This window comes from Cherax quadricarinatus, chromosome 84, assembly GCF_038502225.1.
Source record: "Cherax quadricarinatus isolate ZL_2023a chromosome 84, ASM3850222v1, whole genome shotgun sequence".
NCBI lineage: Eukaryota > Metazoa > Arthropoda > Malacostraca > Decapoda > Parastacidae > Cherax > Cherax quadricarinatus.
In genome coordinates this window covers 2,839,030-2,859,699 of record NC_091375.1, presented here as the reverse complement: position 1 = coordinate 2,859,699, position 20,670 = coordinate 2,839,030, and the positions used below count along the sequence as shown (strand labels likewise).

Below are 20,670 nucleotides of genomic sequence, written 5' to 3'. Positions count from 1 at the left end.
GTAAGTGGGGGGAGTCAGTAGGTAGGGGACAGGCGAGGTGGTAGGAGTGAGGTATGCGGAGGTAGGTAGGTGATGACAGGAGAGGTGAGCGGTAGGTAGGTAATGTGAGGTCACTGGTGACTACAACTTCACCTCTCATTACTCTACCCACCACACTCCACACTACTCACCCTCTCACTACTTTAACTTAACATAAATAAATGGAGAAAATAACGGGGACAGTGACTATTACTATTCTACTCAAACACAGTTTATTATTAAGTCTTTGTACAATAATATATTTGGGAACAGAACATTATTGTGGTTTAGATAAATGGGGTAGTACACATAAATAAGCAGTGAGACAGGGAAATACAATCAACTTGACCAAAATGAATGTAACTTACAATATAGTTCAGAGGGCAGTTCACTACAGGAACTAAGCCACAGGTCCCAAGACCTACACAGCACGAGTACTGCGCCAAGCCAGTACTCTGCCCAGTGCCTCCAACAGTCTCCTCCAGAGACTTCAGCAGCCTTCTCCCGAGCCCTGCACCCCAGCAGCAGCTCCGCTGGAAGTCTGCTCAGGAGCTCTGCACCCCAGCAGCAGCTCCGCTCGAATCTCCTGATCATGCTCTTCCTTGGGCTTTTATCGTGGTCCAAGCACCCTCCACAACCACGTGTTGCGACCTGACGCCTAGGTCTGAGGCGTCAAGAACAAAAGACCTCAGACGTGGGCGTGGCTACAGACGCCTGCCAAGGCAAGGTGTGACCATATAATTGGTCAAATTAGGTCTCCCCAGAGACCTCACAAGCCCAGCTGGACTACATCACATCCCCCTTTCTCCCCCAGTTTAAAATATCTGAGAACTAGGACAATTTGTCCTAGTTATTAGACTATTTTAATCCTAACCCCTTAAATCTATTACAATACAAAGACAAAATTATATATAATACAATTATATTTCCCTCAACCTTCTCATCTACCACAAGGCAGCATAAACAGTACACCTGGCAGTTGGCCAGCATAATAGTCGCTCTCTGGTGCAAAGCCTCCTTACCCGTCATTTCTCCTTAAACCTAAATATCGGGCTCCAGTGCCTTCCCTACTTCTACTAGAAATGCACTAGCCAATGCTAGTCACCCTCGCACGTTAACCATTGGGCCAAACCTCTCTAGGCTTCTATGGCGTGGAAAACTGCTCCAACGGGTTGCATTCTTTCAAGTAACTGCAACTGGACCACTTCACGACCACCAAGGTCACATTTTCGGCACACTTCACATGCGCACTACAACATCTGAAAATCGAAACAGGGCAGGCATCGCAGCTAAGACCCTCCATTATCCTATGCCACTACTAGGATTCACTGGCCTCATAAAACAAGGCGGCCATAATCACTGGACCGTTTTCAAGGTCACCTTATTCCACACAGGTAACACTAACACTTCTGGCAAGTCAAAGTAGGCTGGGGACATCTCACACTCTTAATTGTCTCTCATGGCTGGCAGGGCATCCCCGCATACCTGTCGCACAGGTCGACCAGCAAGGCAGGACACACCTCCATGCCGCCCTTGAAAGCAGGCTGGTCCCAGCAGCTGGAGTCCATCTCCGCGGCTCACGTCCTTCCACATCTCCGAGGGTGGCAACTCCTTCATAGTAGATTCTCCTGTCCTGGCACACCAGCCAGAATCCCTCACACACCACTGCAGCATCACCGCCATCTCCTCTTGAGCTAGGCAGCATCGCAGCATCACAGCACGGCCACAGCATATCCATCATCACAGCACGGCCGTATCACAGCAGCACATAGCACGGCCGTATCACAGCAGCACACAGCACGGCCACAGCATCGCAGCACGGCTACAGCATCGCAGCACGGTCCCAGCATCACAGCACGGCCGCAGCGTCTCAACATCACAGCACGGCCGTAGCATCTCAACATCACAGCAGCACACAGCACGGCCACAGCATTGCAGCACGGCTACAGCATCTCAGCACGGCCACAGCATAGCAGCACGGCTACAGCATCTCAGCAGCATCACAGCAGCCGACATCAGCAGTAGCAGGCTATGGTCAGTTGCTCGAGGTGAGGTGAGGTCACTTCAGGTCATCAACAGCAGGTGCGGTCACCCATCCCTGGCAACTGCGAGTAACTGGCGGTCCGTGGGTGATGGTCACAGAGGCTGGGTGACGCAGACAGACACCCACTACACTGGATGACAGACCAGGGCAGCAATACATCTACTGGGGCACATCAGCTGGGTGACTGGGCATATCAGCTGGGTGACTGGGCACATCAGGTGGACAGCAATTATAGGCAACTCTTCAATGGGTGACAGTTGTGGGTGAGTCTTCCAAGGTGGGCTGGGTGACTTCTCATTCCTCTGTAAATATTCAATTTCGGCCAGTAATTGCTTCCCCGAAAAGTCTCACCCAAATACTGATATTCTCCACCATTTATCTCTAACCAACAACCAACTCCACCAAATATAATATCACACCCAAACAGTTATTTAGACCCACCGTCAAAAAAGGACAGTTAAGGTCACTAGGATTATAATATCATACAGATATTAACTTTAGATTTTACACACACAAGAAAAAAAAAGTGGTAGCAAATGGTAGCATAACAAGTATAACCGAGCAGTCAAAAATAAGGCACATGGGACTGGTTCCTACTATAAAAATAATAAGAACCACCACCGCTTAGACACCATGTCATGTAGGGGGGTGATGATTAAGGGAATATGGGGGTAAGTGGGGGGAGTCAGTAGGTAGGGGACAGGCGAGGTGGTAGGAGTGAGGTATGCGGAGGTAGGTAGGTGATGACAGGAGAGGTGAGCGGTAGGTAGGTAATGTGAGGTCACTGGTGACTACAACTTCACCTCTCATTACTCTACCCACCACACTCCACACTACTCACCCTCTCACTACTTTAACTTAACATAAATAAATGGAGAAAATAACGGGGACAGTGACTATTACTATTCTACTCAAACACAGTTTATTATTAAGTCTTTGTACAATAATATATTTGGGAACAGAACATTATTGTGGTTTAGATAAATGGGGTAGTACACATAAATAAGCAGTGAGACAGGGAAATACAATCAACTTGACCAAAATGAATGTAACTTACAATATAGTTCAGAGGGCAGTTCACTACAGGAACTAAGCCACAGGTCCCAAGACCTACACAGCACGAGTACTGCGCCAAGCCAGTACTCTGCCCAGTGCCTCCAACAGTCTCCTCCAGAGACTTCAGCAGCCTTCTCCCGAGCCCTGCACCCCAGCAGCAGCTCCGCTGGAAGTCTGCTCAGGAGCTCTGCACCCCAGCAGCAGCTCCGCTCGAATCTCCTGATCATGCTCTTCCTTGGGCTTTTATCGTGGTCCAAGCACCCTCCACAACCACGTGTTGCGACCTGACGCCTAGGTCTGAGGCGTCAAGAACAAAAGACCTCAGACGTGGGCGTGGCTACAGACGCCTGCCAAGGCAAGGTGTGACCATATAATTGGTCAAATTAGGTCTCCCCAGAGACCTCACAAGCCCAGCTGGACTACATCACAACCCAACCTTATTATAACAAGCGCAGTTTAATTCAGCCTAATCCAACTAAATATATTTAAGACAGCTTTACAATAATTTAATAAACAAACACAATGAAATTTATTTTTTTTCGTTAGGTTCAGAATTATTTTTTTGCAAAATTATTGCATACACAAATTTTTGCTTGCCTTATTCGGCAAGAAAGCGTTGCTATTTAAGGCAAAATCGCAAGTATTACCTATTCGGCACGACACATAAATACAGTGGAACCACGGTACTCGAACAACTCCGTTCTAGACTAAACGAACACAACCTGCCAGAACATTGCGTCAGTCTCCCCGCAGCTGTCGCGCAGTCAAAAACTGCTGAATTTCACTGTAAACTATTTCGTGTTTCTTCGCATTTGTTTTATATTATTTGTATAAATAAATCACCATGGGGGCCTAAGAAGATTAGTGATAACAAAAATGATATAAATAATATCAGCGCATTCGTGAAAGCATATTGACCTGTATTGGACGAATGACGTGATTTGTTTACTCTTGAACATTAGCAAAAATAGAACGTTTCCGCTACACTGAGCTCAATTTCAGGGTACTTTTTAGTCTGTAAACCGTTCAAAATCATCTTTATTTCTGTAATATATCTTTCATTCTATCAAATGAGACCAAGATAACGAGAATACAATCATAAATACAATACGAAAATACACGGCAAAGTCGCTGTAAGTATTTTTGGGGGTCTAAAACAGATTAATCAAATTTACATTATTCCTTATGGGAAAAATTCGTTCGGTACTCTTACAGATCGGCACTCGAACAGCCTTCTGGAACAAATTAAGTTCGAGTACCGAGGTTCCACTATATATATATATATATATATATATATATATATATATATATATATATATATATATATATATATATATATATATATATATATATATTATATATAATATATATATATATATATATTAAATATATAATATATATATATATATATATATATATATATATATATATATATATATATATATATATATATATATATATATATATATATATATATATATATATATATATATATATATATATATATATATATATATATATATATATATATATATTAAATATATATATATATATATATATATATATATATATATATATATATATATATATATATATATATATATATATATATATATATATATATATATATATATATATATATATATATATATATATATATATATATGTCTTTTGTCTGTCTCATAAATATGCAAGATTACAGGCATGTCTTGCTACTTCTACTTACACTTAGGTCACACTACACATACATGTACACATTTATTTATATTCACTCATCTGAGTTTTCTTTGATTTTATCTTAATAGTTCTTGGTCTTATTACTTTTCCTTTTATATCCATGGGGAAGTGGAATAAGAATCTTTCCTCCGTAAGCCATGCGTGTTGTAAAAGTCAACTAAAATGCCGGGAACAATGGGCTAGTAACCCCTTTTCCTGTAAAGATTACTAAACAGAATAAGAAGAAGAAAATTGTCAAAGTGGGAAGTCTGAATGTGCGTGGATGTTGTGCAAATGATAAGAAAGAGATGATTGTGGATGTTATGAATGAGAAGAAACTGGATGTTCTGGCTTTAAGTGAAACAAAGCTGAAGGGGGTGGGAGAGTTTCAATGGAGAGGAATAAATGGGATTAGGTCAGGGGTTTAAAATAGAGTTAGAGCTAAAGAAGGAGTAGCAATAATGTTGAAGGATAAGCTATGGCAGGAAAAGAGGGACTACAGATGTATAAATTCAAGGATTATGTGGAGTAAAATAAAGATTGGATGTGAAAAGTGGGCTATAGTAAGTGTGTATGCACCTGGAGAAGAGAGAAGTGTAGAGGAGAGAGAGAGATTCTGGGAAATGTTGAGTGAATGCGTGGGGAGTTTTGAATCAAGTGTGAGAGTAATGGTGGTTGGGGATTTCAATGCTAAAGTGGGTAAAAATGTTATGGAGGGAGTAGTAGGTAAATTTGGGGTGCCAGGGGTAAATGTAAATGGGGAGCCTTTAACTGAGCTATGTGTAAAAAGAAATTTGGTAATAAGTAATACATATTTTATGAAAAAGAGGATAAATAAATATACAAGGTATGATGTAGCACGTAATGAAAGTAGTTTGTTAGATTATGTATTGGTGGATAAAAGGTTGATGGGTAGGCTCCAGGATGTACATGTTTATAGAGGGGCAACTGATATATCGGATCATTATTTAGTTATAGCTACAGTTAGAGTATGAGGTAGATGGGAAAAGAGGAAGGTGGCAACAAGTAAGAGGGAGGTGAAAATGTATAAACTAAGGGAGGAGGAAGTTCGGGCGAGATATAAGCGACTATTGGCAGAAAGGTGGGCTAGTGCAAAGATGAGTAGTGGGGGGGTTGAAGAGGGTTGGAATAGTTTTAAAAATGCAGTATTAGAATGTGGGGCAGAAGTTTGTGGTTATAGGAGGGTGGGGGCAGGAGGAAAGAGGAGTGATTGGTGGAATGATGAAGTAAAGGGTGTGATAAAAGAGAAAAAGGTAGCTTACGAGAGGTTTTTACAAAGCAGAAGTGTTATAAGAAGAGCAGAGTATATGGAGAGTAAAAGAAAGGTGAAGAGAGTGGTGAGAGAATGCAAAAGGAGAGCAGATGAAAGAGTGGGAGAGGCACTGTCAAGAAATTTTAATGAAAATAAAAAATTTTTTTGGAGTGAGTTAAACAAGTTAAGAAAGCCTAGGGAAAGTATGGATTTGTCAGTTAAAAACAGAGTAGGGGAGTTAGTAGATGGGGAGAGGGAGGTATTAGGTAGATGGCGAGAATATTTTGAGGAACTTTTAAATGTTGAGGAAGAAAGGGAGGCGGTAATTTCATGCACTGGCCAGGGAGGTATACCATCTTTTAGGAGTGAAGAAGAGCAGAATGTAAGTGTGGTGGAGGTACGTGAGGCATTACGTAGAATGAAAGGGGGTAAAGCAGCTGGAACTGATGGAATCATGACAGAAATGTTAAAAGCAGGGGGGGATATAGTGTTGGAGTGGTTGGTACTTTTGTTTAATAAATGTATGAAAGAGGGGAAGGTACCTAGGGATTGGCGGAGAGCATGTATAATCCCTTTATATAAAGGGAAAGGGGACAAAAGAGATTGTAAAAATTATAGAGGAATAAGTTTACTGAGTATACCAGGAAAAGTATACGGTAGGATTATAATTGAAAGAATTAGAGGTAAGACAGAATGTAGGATTGCGGATGAGCAAGGAGGCTTCAGAGTGGGTAGGGGATGTGTAGATCAAGTGTTTACATTGAAGCATATATGTGAACAGTATTTAGATAAAGGTAGGGAAGTTTTTATTGCATTTATGGATTTAGAAAAGGCATATGATAGAGTGGATAGAGGAGCAATGTGGCAGATGTTGCAAGTATATGGAATAGGTGGTAAGTTACTAAATGCTGTAAAGAGCTTTTATGAGGATAGTGAGGCTCAGGTTAGGGTATGTAGAAGAGAGGGAGAATACTTCCCGGTAAAAGTAGGTCTTAGACAGGGATGTGTAATGTCACCATGGTTGTTTAATATATTTATAGATGGGGTTGTAAAAGAAGTAAATGCTAGGGTGTTCGGGAGAGGGGTGGGATTAAATTATGGGGAATCAAATTCAAAATGGGAACTGACACAGTTACTTTTTGCTGATGATACTGTGCTTATGGGAGATTCTAAAGAAAAATTGCAAAGGTTAGTGGATGAGTTTGAGAATGTGTGTAAAGGTAGAAAGTTGAAAGTGAACATAGAAAAGAGTAAGGTGATGAGGGTATCAAATGATTTAGATAAAGAAAAATTGGATATCAAATTGGGGAGGAGGAGTATGGAAGTGAATGTTTTCAGATACTTGGGAGTTGACGTGTCGGCGGATGGGTTTATGAAGGATGAGGTTAATCATAGAATTGATGAGGGAAAAAATGTGAGTGGTGTGTTGAGGTATATGTGGAGTCAAAAAACGTTATCTATGGAGGCAAAGAAGGGAATGTATGAAAGTATAGTAGTACCAACACTCTTATATGGATGTGAAGCTTGGGTGGTAAATGCAGCAGCGAGGAGATGGTTGGAGGCAGTGGAGATGTTCTGTCTAAGGGCAATGTGTGGTGTAAATATTATGCAGAAAATTCGGAGTGTGGAAATTAGGAGAAGGTGTGGAGTTAATAAAAGCATTAGTCAGAGGGCAGAAGAGGGGTTGTTGAGGTGGTTTGGTCATTTAGAGAGAATGGATCAAAGTAGAATGACATGGAAAGCATATAAATCTATAGGGGAAGGAAGGAGGGGTAGGGGTTGTCCTCGAAAGGGTTGGAAAGAGGGGGTAAAGGAGGTTTTGTGGGCAAGGGGCTTGGACTTCCAGCAAGCGTGCATGAGCGTGTTAGATAGGAGTGAATGGAGACGAATGATACTTGGGACCTGACGATCTGTTGGAGTGTGAGCAGGGTAATATTTAGTGAAGGGATTCAGGGAAACCGGTTATTTTCATATAGTCGGACTTGAGTCCTGGAAATGGGAAGTACAATGCCTGCACTTTAAAGGAGGGGTTTGGGATATTGGCAATTTGGAGGGATATGTTGTGTATCTTTATACGTATATACTTCTAAACTGTTGTATTCTGAGCACCTCTGCAAAAGCAGTGATAATGTGTGAGTGTGGTGAAAGTGTTGAATGATGAAAGTATTTTCTTTTTGGGGATTTTCTTTCTTTTTTGGGTCACCCTGCCTCGGTGGGAGACTGCCGACTTGTTGAAATATATATATATATATATATATATATATATATATATATATATATATATATATATATATATATATATATATATATATGCAATAAGATCACAGTAAACAGGTGATTTCAAAATATGCAAAACAACCACTCTGAAAGAATAGAGAAATTCCAAGCGCGTTCGTGACTACTCACATTATCAAGGAACTATTCTTTCAGAGTGGTTGTTTTGCATATATATATATATATATATATATATATATATATATATATATATATATATATATAAATATATATATATATATATATATATATATATACTTATATTTATATATATCATTAACAACACTGCGACTAGCCAAGAACTCGAACCCATGTTGTTTTGGCCTGCCTCATGGTGAGCGAAAACCACATGACTAGTTAGGGCTAGTACACCAAACGGGGAGTAGAATGAAATTAGCTCAGAGGCACCCACACCACCGTATGTCCTCGGATTACCGTAAAACACCTAGCTCTGCAGGGTGCATAATTCTTGTAGGATTTGGTGGTCCTGTGGGTTAGAGCGTCATGTGATTTTTGCTCACCGTGAGTCTGGCCAAAACAACATGGGTTTAAGTTCTTGGCTAGTCGCAGTGTTGTTATTGATCAGTACCACTTGTTCGTGGTTACAATTATATATATATATATATATATATATATATATATATATATATATATATATATATATATATATATATATATATATATATAAACTTTCACCATCTTTCACTCCATCAGTCTTGCCAGAGGCGCGCTTACACTACATTTATGAAACTGCAACATTACACCCCCTCCTTCAGAGTGCAGGCACTGTACTTCCATCTCCAGGACTGAAGTCCAGTCTGCCGATTTCCTTGAATCCCTTCACAAATATTACCCTGCTCATACTCCAACAGAACGTGAAGTCCTAAAAACCATTTCTCTCCATTCGCTCCTGTCTAACACGCTCACGCATGCTTGCTGGAAGTCCAAGCCCCTCGCTCCAACCTGTCCTAGGCTGACCTCTACCTGTAGTATCATTGAGTGGTTGAACATTAAAATGGTATAAAATACCGACAGGTTGTTAGGTAAGACACATATGCAACAGTTAGGTATCTTTATTGTGAAACGTTTCGCCTACACAGTAGGCTTTAAGGGTGATGGACTGATTACATCGTCTTCAAGTATCTTCTGCTTCTATCAACTTTTCTGTACTTGACTGAAGAAGCCTACTGTGTAGGCGAAACGTTTCACAATAAAGATACCTAACTGTTGCATATGTGTCTTACCTAACATCATTGAGTGGTGGTGGAGAGGCGACATGCAGCATTAATGACCTTCGTGTAGTCGATAGGCTTTAAACCTATTAAACCAACCTAGCAACCGGGCTTTCCCAAATGACTAACATATTATTAGCCTTCATAATTCTGGAAACGCTGATAGCTCCATGGTAGCTTATGTAAGCAGGTCAATATACATGTTTTCTTCCGCATATTTTTTTCATGTGCGGTGTCCTTTAACAATTTATATTTATATCACAAGACATTGCGCAACCATACGAGGTAGGTCTTTCTCAAACTCAGTCCTCCTTCCATCACTTTCAAGACCAACCGAAAATACCTGGGTCGAATTCTGCGAGGTGAGACAGGTATGGGCAGTCTCCTAACACTTGGTATTAGCATGGATCACCTTTAAAACAACTCCGCTATCACTTGAGATCGATGCACACCACTACTACTGCTATTACTATTACCACCAACACTATAACTACAATTATTACTGCTACCACTGCCTCTAGCAAGCTCAACTTATTGAGCACGGTGGTAGTTTATTCGTCAGGAAACAACACATTGTCTCCTGACGTGAATCCTAATCACTTGATGACCCGTTCACTGGCTAAGCATCCGTTGGCCTACCCCAGCTAGGCTTTACAACCATTTAAAACACAAAGGACTACCACATAGTACTGAATTCTAGAATTAGATGTTATACCCTTATGGGTCCTTACCTATTGTCCATTATATACCTTCAGTGCTCATGTACGTATTAGCTGATAAAGCTCCTTGTGAGTGAAACGTAGCAGTAATAAAACGTTTTACCTAAATAACACTTGCCTAGCAGTAACAGTTACCTAGCAGTAAATAGATGCCTAGGAGTTGTACAGGGGAAAACCAGGAGAGGACTTGACGTTCAAACCAAAGTTAACTTCAGAGAAGATCTACGTCTATATAAAAGACTCGTGTATTATCTAGGTGTGTGAGTTTGAGATAGAAAAGCAGAAGACTTGTTTGTACACTGTTCTCGGCTACATCCTAGGGGTGACCTGAAAAAGAGAGCAAGTGAAATAAACAATACTGGGGATACCGACTTGATATAGATGATAGACACTAAAGATGTAACAGCAAACGTTTTACTGACAACGTTTCACCTTTATAACAGGTTTCTTCAGTCAGGATATACCTGGGGAAAGGAGATAATAGGCAGGAACAAAGAGAGGCCAGATGCAGTATAGTTGGTCAACTTGACGGTTGAACTCAATTATAGGCTTCGTTCAGCAATTGTATTGCCAAGTGTTAGGCGGTTTGTAGAGATTTGAATAATCGTTGCGATAAAAACAGCAAAAGACCCACAAACTTTAAGTGACAACCAAAAGATCGGGCCTTCCTGTAAAAATATTGATCTGGAACAGACCGAAACATTGTCCACTTTCGATCCTTCCTGTAAAGTGTAAAACATTGTTCCAGAACTGACAGAAACATCATCCAACTTTGATCCTTCTTATAAAACAGGTTGAGGATGGACCGGACCGAAATAGTTTCGATCTTGTAAAACATTTTAAAGAACGAACATAACATATTCCGATTAAGAGTTGAACATCCCCGACGAAGCACTAGTGATTGCCTCACAAGGAAGGAGAGATATTATTCAAATGATTAACCTGGAGCGTTAGTAACCCAGGATATGTAAATAAGACATGTAACATTAGAGCATCTTATTAGTGAACTTTTTAGTCAAATATTTCGATACACATACACACAAATAACATGCACATAGGAGAGATGCACGTATATCAGGATTCTGTAATTAACCCAGGATAACCCAAAAGAAGCCAATCAGTGTGGCTTATTTCCACTGGGGGTTTCTTTTAACCTCTTCCCTCAGGATGCGACCCACACTAGTGAGCAAACACCCAGGTACTTATTGTTGGGTGAACAAGGGCAACAGGTGTAATGAAACACGCTTAACGTTTCAACACGTTTCGGGATCGACCCTGTAGGCGCTACCACTAATAACGAGGCCGGAGCATGTGTTCAGCTAGAGTTGCAAAGTGTCTCTAATACTATAATATATCCTAGAGACTGACCACAGATTGGGCCACCTAGACGACGACCAGATTTGGACTTCAAGGCCACACAAGACCTGATTGTCAAGATTACACCAAACCTAATCAAGACCACACTAAATTTAATCAAGACTGCATAAGACCTGGTCGTCATGACCGAATCAAAGGTGATCGTCAAACACACAAGACCTGGTTGTCAAGCCTCTTTTCTCTCTGTCGTAAAGACCAGCCCCAGAGACCAGAGGAGGAGGAGAGGGAGAAGAAAAGGAAGAGGAAGAGGAGACGAAAGACGACGATTGATTACAATCATCCATTTTCTTTCATAAATCTAATTTTGTGAATTGAACCATTAGTTCATCTGTTATCTAATCTGCGTACATGTTTTTCAATAAAATAAAATCAGTCTTCCAATTTGGCCACATCTGATTACCGAATGAGGAAATGAAAGTTTAAATATTAAAGGTCAATTTAGTACGCACGATGCGGTTGTACCTTGATTTGTTAATAAAACTTATTTTTTCACTTACCGGTAGCGGTCAAACTTTGCGTATTTCTTCCACTCAATGGGATTGGACTTGTAACTGGCCATAATATTACGTACATAATCCACATTAACATGGTCACTCTCGAAGACCTTGTACAGTTCCTGGATCAGGTCATCTAGGCTGGCCATCTCGGGGATTTCCATGCTTTCCATGGTAGATGAGTAGAACAAGTGTTTGAATACACCTAGGCTACAATACAATACAATATACGGGGAGATACTACAACAGGAGCAAGCCAGCAACACCCTTTACATTCCCTCCATCATGCTAGATACCTCCACAAATCCGCTTCAGTGTTATTGATTTTCACATGGTGTTTATACCGCAGTTACCCCTGCATAATATTTCTCACTATCGCTTACAGTGTAGCATTAATGTTCTAGGTGTTCTGAGATATTGGTAATGTTGTATGTACATGAGAATAAATATATATGTTTTTAATGATTAGGCTGTCCAGTGACGTCACAAACAAGCCCACGGTTGGCAGGGAGCTGATTGGCTGTTCCCCGGGCGCCCATGGCAACGTACAGGGACAATTTACTTGAAAGAAATTTTCATATAATAATGGACAGATTCGTGGGATTACGACCAGTAAGGTTATCTCCCACACACTTCTAAATGATAGGCCACATAATATTTTTATTTTCTGGTTAATATGGGTTGACTGGTAAGCTCACTCTAGTGATTTTTTGCTTACATAAAAATAAGTACAAAATTATGCTTGCAGTAGGCTTAGTACTGGCCTACACGCCTTTTAATATTTGCAATAAAAAAATATTATCAAAATTATAAGCACCAAATTGCGTGGCTATACTGAAGTAAATGACCTTTTACAAGCATAAAGCAAGTTCATCTAACATATTCATCATGCAAGATGGTTCTTCTGTCATAGTCCATTATACAAGATTGGTTCTGTAAGAGTATATAGTATCTGCGTTTCCACGCTTCGCCTGCGCACAAAGTCAAGGCAGCTTCCAAGTGAAAAAAAAATAAATAGACAGAAGTTAACCCAGGTATACTGTAGAAAACTACTGTTACTACTACTGCCGCCACCACCACTCAACTTAGACCGTATCAGAAGTATATAATACCGACGAAAAGGGCATTTCCAACATCTGGGTGTCTATTGAGAGATGTTTCGCCCATTAAAGGCTTTATCAATGTAAGGTCACTATGGGGCCCCGCATACATGTGACAGTGTCCACATCTGCTACAGATAAAACCTGTGGCGGGCGCAACGTCTCTTGGTGAAGATACCCAAGTGATACACATGTACTTGCCTGTTTGCCTATTTGTGATTACGGAGGTCGAGTCACAGCTCCTGGCTCCGCCTCTTCGCTGGTCGCTACTAGGTCCACTCCCTGTTCCACGAGCTTTATCGTATCTACTTAAAGCTATATGTGGATTCTGCCTCCACTACATGACTCCAGATTGTTCCACTTCTAGGCAACTTTGTGGCTGAAGAAATACTTCCAAACATCCTTGTGACTTATTTGAGTCTTCAGCTTCCAGTTGTGACCCCTTGTTGTGTCCCATCTTTGAAACATCCTGTCCCTATCTACCTTGTCAATTCCTCTCAGTATTTTAAATCGTTATCATGTCCCCTCCCCACCTCTCCTGTCCTCCAGTGTTGTCAGGTCGATTTCCCTTAACCTTTCCTCTTAGGACATACCCCTTAGCTCCGGGACAAGTCTTGTTGCAAACCCTTGCACGTAATCTAATTTCTTGACGTGCTTGACCAGGTGTGGGTTCCATACTGGCGCTACATACTCTCATGTGGGCGTGACGTATACGGTGTACAGTCTTGAACGATTCCTTACTAAAGTGTCGAAACGCTGTTGTTAGGTGTGCCAGGCGCCATATGCTGCAGCAGTTAGTTGATGTGCGCCTCAGTGGATGTGCTTGGTATTATACTAACCCCAAGATCCTTTTCCTTCAATGAGGTTTGCAGTCTTTGGCGTCCCTAGCCAGCACTCTGCAGTCTTCTTTGACCTTCCTCAATTTTCATGATTTTGCACTTGGTGGGGTTAAACTCCAGGAGTCAGTTGTTGTATCAGGCTTGCAGCCTGTCCAGATCCTGTTGTAGTTCTGCCTGATCCTCATCCACCTGAATTCTCCGCATTAGCTTCACGTCGTCTGCAAACAGGGACACCTCTGAATCTATCCCTTCCGTCATGTCATTCACACATATACCAGAAGCAGCACCAGCCCTGACCCTTGTGGAAACCCGCTTCTCACAGGCATCTACTCTGACACCTCGTCGTACCATCACCCATTGTTTCCTTTCTGTCAGGTATTCTCTGATCCACTTTAGTGCTTTCCCTGTTATTCCTACCTGCTCCTCTAGCTTTTGCAGTAATCTCCTGTACGGAACTGTGTCGAAGGCCTTTGTACAGTCCAAGAAAATGCAGTCTACCCTGCCTTACTTCTACCTTGTCGTAAAACTCCAGTAGGGTTGTGTTTTATTCATTAAGGTGGATTACCAATAGACCCCTGGCTGTCTTCAGGAAGGCACTGGACAGGCACCTAAAGTCAGTACCTGACCAGCCGGGCTGTGGTTCGTACATCGGGTTGCATGCGACCAACAGTAACAGCCTGGTTGATCAGGCCCTGATCCACCATGAGGCCTGGTCACAGACCGGGCCGCAGGCGCTGACCCTCGAAACCCTCTCCAGGTATACATAATCTAAATGAGGCCTTACCAAAATTTAAAGGGCTGACTCAAGCACAGGTAGGGACATTCATTATATTTCCTGGCTGAAATCGAAATAGCCTTATTGCGCACAGTGCATCCTGGTAAATTTGTTTGCAAATGTTTGAGAAGCTCCGGTTCTACTGGAGTTCATGTTTTGGGTCAAGTGTCAATTGTTTGAAACACTAGTCCTGGAAATGTTTAAAATTTGGGCAAATAGAATTTATTTGTTGTCGAAATTACCTTGTGGAACACCACTTGTGCCTGTCTCCCGCGGAGACTGTTAGCAGAGTTAAGCCGGAGAGTTACTAGTAAGTTTCCATCAGAATATTGAAAAATCGTTATTTAGTCACACTACATAATTTTGTAAGATAATTTATATATAATTAATAAAGTATATAATGAAAATTTAAGTAAACATTTAAAAATATTAAATAACATTTATATTGAAAATAAAAAGCAAATGAATTCATTTTATTTTTGCAGTATGGATGTCTTTAAAAATGTATACTTTGTTTTGTATTGGAAGTCTATATATTCAGTATAGCCTTTATTTTGATTGGGGTAGACCAGTAAGCCAGCAGAAGGCCTCGATTACATGACCAAAAGCTCTAGTGGCGGGTCATTAAATGACGACGGACTGTGTTAGGAAACGACTGTACTGTTTCCTGACGGATCTTACCTAACCTTCAGTTGTTGCTGGACTTGGTCAAGGTGGCTGCGTGGCCATTCCCGTGATGACCGCCTGATCCTTCACTACCACGTTATGAGTGCAGCTACGACCTTGCCTACCTTGATGTGGCCGTCTGTGGACCCGTTTCGACAGCGCCACCTCCCACTGAAGGGCACCGGGAACAGTCAACCTGCAGCATCTCCTCCCGAATTCTCTTCTGATGCTCCTTCGGGAGCCTTTTACGGGTCATCACAATATTAATAATAATAATATAATTATTTCTACAAGTACATGTACAAGATATACAGGCCTAGCTGACATCAATGACATGCTACTATAAAGCCCCTTATTATGCAGAGCATTTCGGGCAAATTAGGTCAGTTTTGTTCCAGGATGCCACCCACACCAGTCGACTAATACCCAGATACCCATTTTATACAGATAGGTGAACATGGACAACAGGTATCTTAAGGAAACACGTCCTAATGTTTTCCAGTCGTGCCGGGGATTCGATCTCTGGACCTCAGTGTGTGTGAGATGAGTGCGCTAGCGGTCGAGGTAGATACGTATCAGGACTTTGGGCTCATGCATAATGTAACAACAATTTTCTTGATATCTGTGTTACTGAGAATTTCTAAATCTTCTATTTTTGGAATCATCAGAGGTATAGTTTTAAACATTTCTTGATTATTTCTGTACAAGGTGAAAATTACTGTAATTGTTTAAAATAGTTTGATTGGGTTTTGTTACGCACGTATAGTAAAGATAATATTATTACAAATATAATAATAATAATAATAATAATAATAATATTATTATTATTATTATTATTATTATTATTATTATTATTATTTACTACAAGTACATGTACAAGGTATACAGGCCTAGCTGGCATCAGTGACATACTACTATATAGAAAGCCGCTTGTTATGCATAGCATTTCGTCAGTTTTGTCCCAGGATGCGGCCCACACTAGTCAACTAACACTACACAAATAACCCGCACATAAAAGAGAGAAGCTTACGACGACGTTTCGGTCCGACTTGGACCATTGACAAAGTCACTTTGTCAATGGTCCAAGTCGGACCGAAACGTCGTCGTAAGCTTCTCTCTTTTATGTGCGGGTTATTTGTGTATCGTTCCAGTCACGGTATTGTGCCTTTTTGTTATTTAGTCAACTAACACCCAGGTACCCATTTTACTGATGGGTAAACATAGACAACCGGTATAAAGAAACACACCCAATGTTTCTACCTTCGCTGGGAATCGAATCTAGACACTCGCCATGTGGAACGAGAGCTTTAGCCACCAGGCCACGGTGCACCTTAATTAAGATAGTAACTAGGAAATGTTCATATATGTACGTTTATCATTACCGATGTAGAAATCAAGGTTGCGTGGGAATTTAAGACCAGTCCACAGGGTTTGTTTCACGTATACATGTATAAGAATGAGAATAGGGAGGTGGGCCCATTTTAAATCGTCAGCTAACTTTAGTGACAAAAGAAGTGTACCATTTTCAACACTTATTTATAACTTCTGTTTGTACACTACGACAAGGTCCTAGATGCACTAGAAGACAAAAAGAATGCAGATGTAATATATACAGACTTTGCAAAAGCCTTCGACACGTGTGACCATGGCATAATAGCGCACAAAATGCGTGCTAAAGGAATAACAGGAAAAGTTGGTAGATGGATCTAGAATTTCCTCACAAACAGAACACAAAGTATAATAGTCAACACAGTAAAGTCTGAGGCGGCTACGGTGAAAAGCTCTGTTCCACAAGGCAGAGTACTCGCTCCCATCTTGTTTCTCATCCTTATATCTGACATAGACAAGGATGTCAGCCACAGCACCGTGTCTTCCTTTGCAGATGACACCCGAATCTGCATGACAGTGTTTTCTATTGCAGACACTGCAAGGCTCCAGGCGGACATCAACCAAATCTTTCAATGGGCTGCAGAAAACAATATGAAGTTCAACGATGAGAAATTTAAATTACTCCGATATAGTAAACATGAGGAAATTAAAATTTCATCAAAGTACAAGACAAATTCCGGCCACAAAATAGAGCGAAAAACCAACGTCAAAGACCTGGGAGTGATCATGTCGGAGGATCTCACCTTCAAGGACCATAACATTGTGTCAATCGCATCTGCTAGAAAAATGACAGGATGGATAATGAGAACCTTCAAAACTAGGGATGCCAAGCCCATGATGACACTCTTCAGGTCGCTTGTTCTATCTAGGCTGGAATATTGCTGCACACTAACAGCACCTTTCAAGGCAGGTGAAATTGCTGACCTAGAAAATGTACAGAGAACCTTCACGGCGCACATAACGGAGATAAAACACCTCAATTACTGGGAGCACTTGAAGTTCCTGAACCTGTACTCCCTGGAACGCAGGCGGGAGAGATATATGATTATATACACCTGGAAAATCCTAGAGGGACTAGTACCGAACTTGCATACGAAAATCACAACGAAAACAAAAGACTCGGCAGACGATGCAACATCCCCCCCCCAATGAAAAGCAGGGGTATCACTAGCACGTTAAGAGACAATACAGTAAGTGTCAGGGGCCCGAGACTGTTCAACTGCCACCCAGCATAAATAAGGGGGATTACCAATAGACCCCTGGCTGTCTTCAAGCTGGCACTGGACAAGCACCTAAAGTCGGTACCTGACCAGCCGGGCTGTGGCTCGTACGTTGGATTGCGTGCAGCCAGCAGTAACAGCCTGGTTGATCAGGCTCTGAACCACCATGAGGCCTGGTCACAGACCGGGCCGCGGGAGCGTTGACCCCCGGAACTCTCTCCAGGTAAACTCCAGGCACATGAGAGGATACATGTGAAATCTCAGAAAACAATAATTATACTGGTCAGGACGAAAATAAATTAGGCAGTATCAGGGCGAGTAACGACGTGGTTCTCAGACAAATCACCGGGCCCCGATGAGGTGTTTTTCAAGGGTTCTAAAGGAATTTAAGAAAGAACTATCAAACCAGTTGCTAGTCTGTTCAACAGATTACTCAGATGGGTATTGTACCGGAGAAGTGGAAAAGGGCAAATGTGTTAGACATTCAGGCCAGTTGCTGTTATCTTTAACCTGGGAAGAGAGGAGGGTAATAAACTGTACAGGGGAAAGGTTCTTGATTCAGGCCTATAGTGCGTAATTATTTAAACCATACATACAGTTTACGATAGCCACTGTGTAGTAGTAGTAATTGTAGTAGTATGTAAACTGAGTGTCCATGGTTCAATCCTCGTCATGTGTGGAAACGTTGGTCATGTTTCCTTACACATGCTGTCCCATACACAAATAACCCGCACATAAAAGAGAGAAGCTTACGACGACGTTTCGGTCCGACTTTGTCAATGGTCCAAGTCGGACCGAAACGTCGTCGTAAGCTTCTCTCTTTTATGTGCGGGTTATTTGTGTATCGTTCCAGTCACGGTATTGTGCCTTTTTTGCTATTTATGCTGTCCCAGTTCATCTAACAATAAGTAGATAGGTACCTGGGGTGTTAATTAACTATTGTGGGTGGCATTCAGGGCTGTTGTCCCGAGTAACTAACCTTTCGAGTTACAAATTCGAACAAAATCTTATATCTTAGCCAGCTGATTCTTATGGTCATATTTATTCTTTGTAGACCAGTGTAACAAGTTGGATGTGTTCTGAATCTCACGACTTTAGTGCTCCCTAAAAGAGGATATGTATTGTAATTATCTAAGTTTTTTTTTTTATTAAGATACCCTTTTCTGATTATCTTCCAAAGTAATCAAAAGTAATCCTCAGTTTAACTGACTCGGGAAGTGCAGTACAAAATTTGCTGGATCAAGTCTATTGGCTACAGAATTGTCTATGATTGAGAGACTTGTGCAACATAAAGGAATTTTTGACTCACGAAATCGTAATGACACAATTGCAAACAAACCATACCACGGGCGTGTCATTACGATTTCGTGAGTCATGTTGACGGCAGTGAGGGGACTTGAGCTAGAGTTCGTCACGGCCACGCTAGCTGGAGATTCGTCTGTAAAAACTTGCATTTGTGGTCACAGTGGTGCCTGTGCTAACCTTCCTATGGTGTAGAAATATACCTAGTTGGACGAATCTTATTGTGGCTAGCTGGTCCAGTGGCTAACGCGACGGTCTGGATTATTATTATTATAATCAAAAAGAAGCGCTAAGCCACAAGGGCTATACAGCGCTGCACACGACGGTCTGGAGTTTTGAGACTCTCTGACCGCGGGTTCAAATCCCGCCCGTGGTATGGTTTATAGGAATCTTTATTAGGGAAACGTTTCGCCACACTGGCTACATGAAGCCACTGTGTGGCGAAACGTTTCTTTAATAAAATTTCCCATTTATCACAGAATTGTCTATAATAATAATAATAATAATAATAATAATAATAATAATAATAATTTTATTTCAGCATGATACATGTTTGTACAAAAGAATATAACAATTGGGTGTACATGTCAAAAGTCCCTTTACATGCAGAGCATAATAAAGTGTATGACCGCAGCAAAACAATCTCATTTCTGTGTACGAAATGGTATATAATACCGACAAGATGAGAGTAAGACACATGTGCAACATCTGGATATCTTTATTGTAGACGTTTCGCCATCCAGTGGCTTTATCAATACAAATTCTAGGACATAACTTGAAGACAGTAGAACTATGTACAGAAGATGAGGTAATCAGTCCCTCAACCTAGGAGTAGGTGCGAACAGCACCATAGTCGTGGAGATTCTCCACGACTATGGTGCTGTTCGCACCTACTCCTAGGTTGAGGGACTGATTACCTCATCTTCTGTACATAGTTCTACTGTCTTCAAGTTATGTCCTAGAATTTGTATTGATAAAGCCACTGGATGGCGAAACGTCTACAATAAAGATACCCAGATGTTGCACATGTGTCTTACTCTAATCTCATTTCTATCCACCACAACTGCTATTACTGGTCACCTGCTCCACCCCCTATTAGTCTGTTAAACCAAGGTTTACTTTTCTTTATGATGACTCTACAATGCCTCTTCTGAATGAAATGAATAAAACACATTA

The 20,670-nt window shown here is 41.2% G+C and overlaps 1 protein-coding gene across 1 annotated transcript in view; it reads right to left on the bottom strand.

Annotated features, from left to right (window-relative positions):
* Positions 1-12,460, bottom strand: part of LOC128704239 (cysteine dioxygenase type 1) — an 84,767-nt gene extending 72,307 nt beyond the window's left edge. The window contains exon 1 of the mRNA XM_070102941.1: positions 12,207-12,460. Within this exon, the coding sequence (XP_069959042.1) occupies positions 12,207-12,376 (170 nt within the window). The 5' untranslated portion in view covers positions 12,377-12,460. The remainder of the gene's footprint in view (positions 1-12,206) is intronic.
* Positions 12,461-20,670: the final 8,210 nt, after the last annotated feature.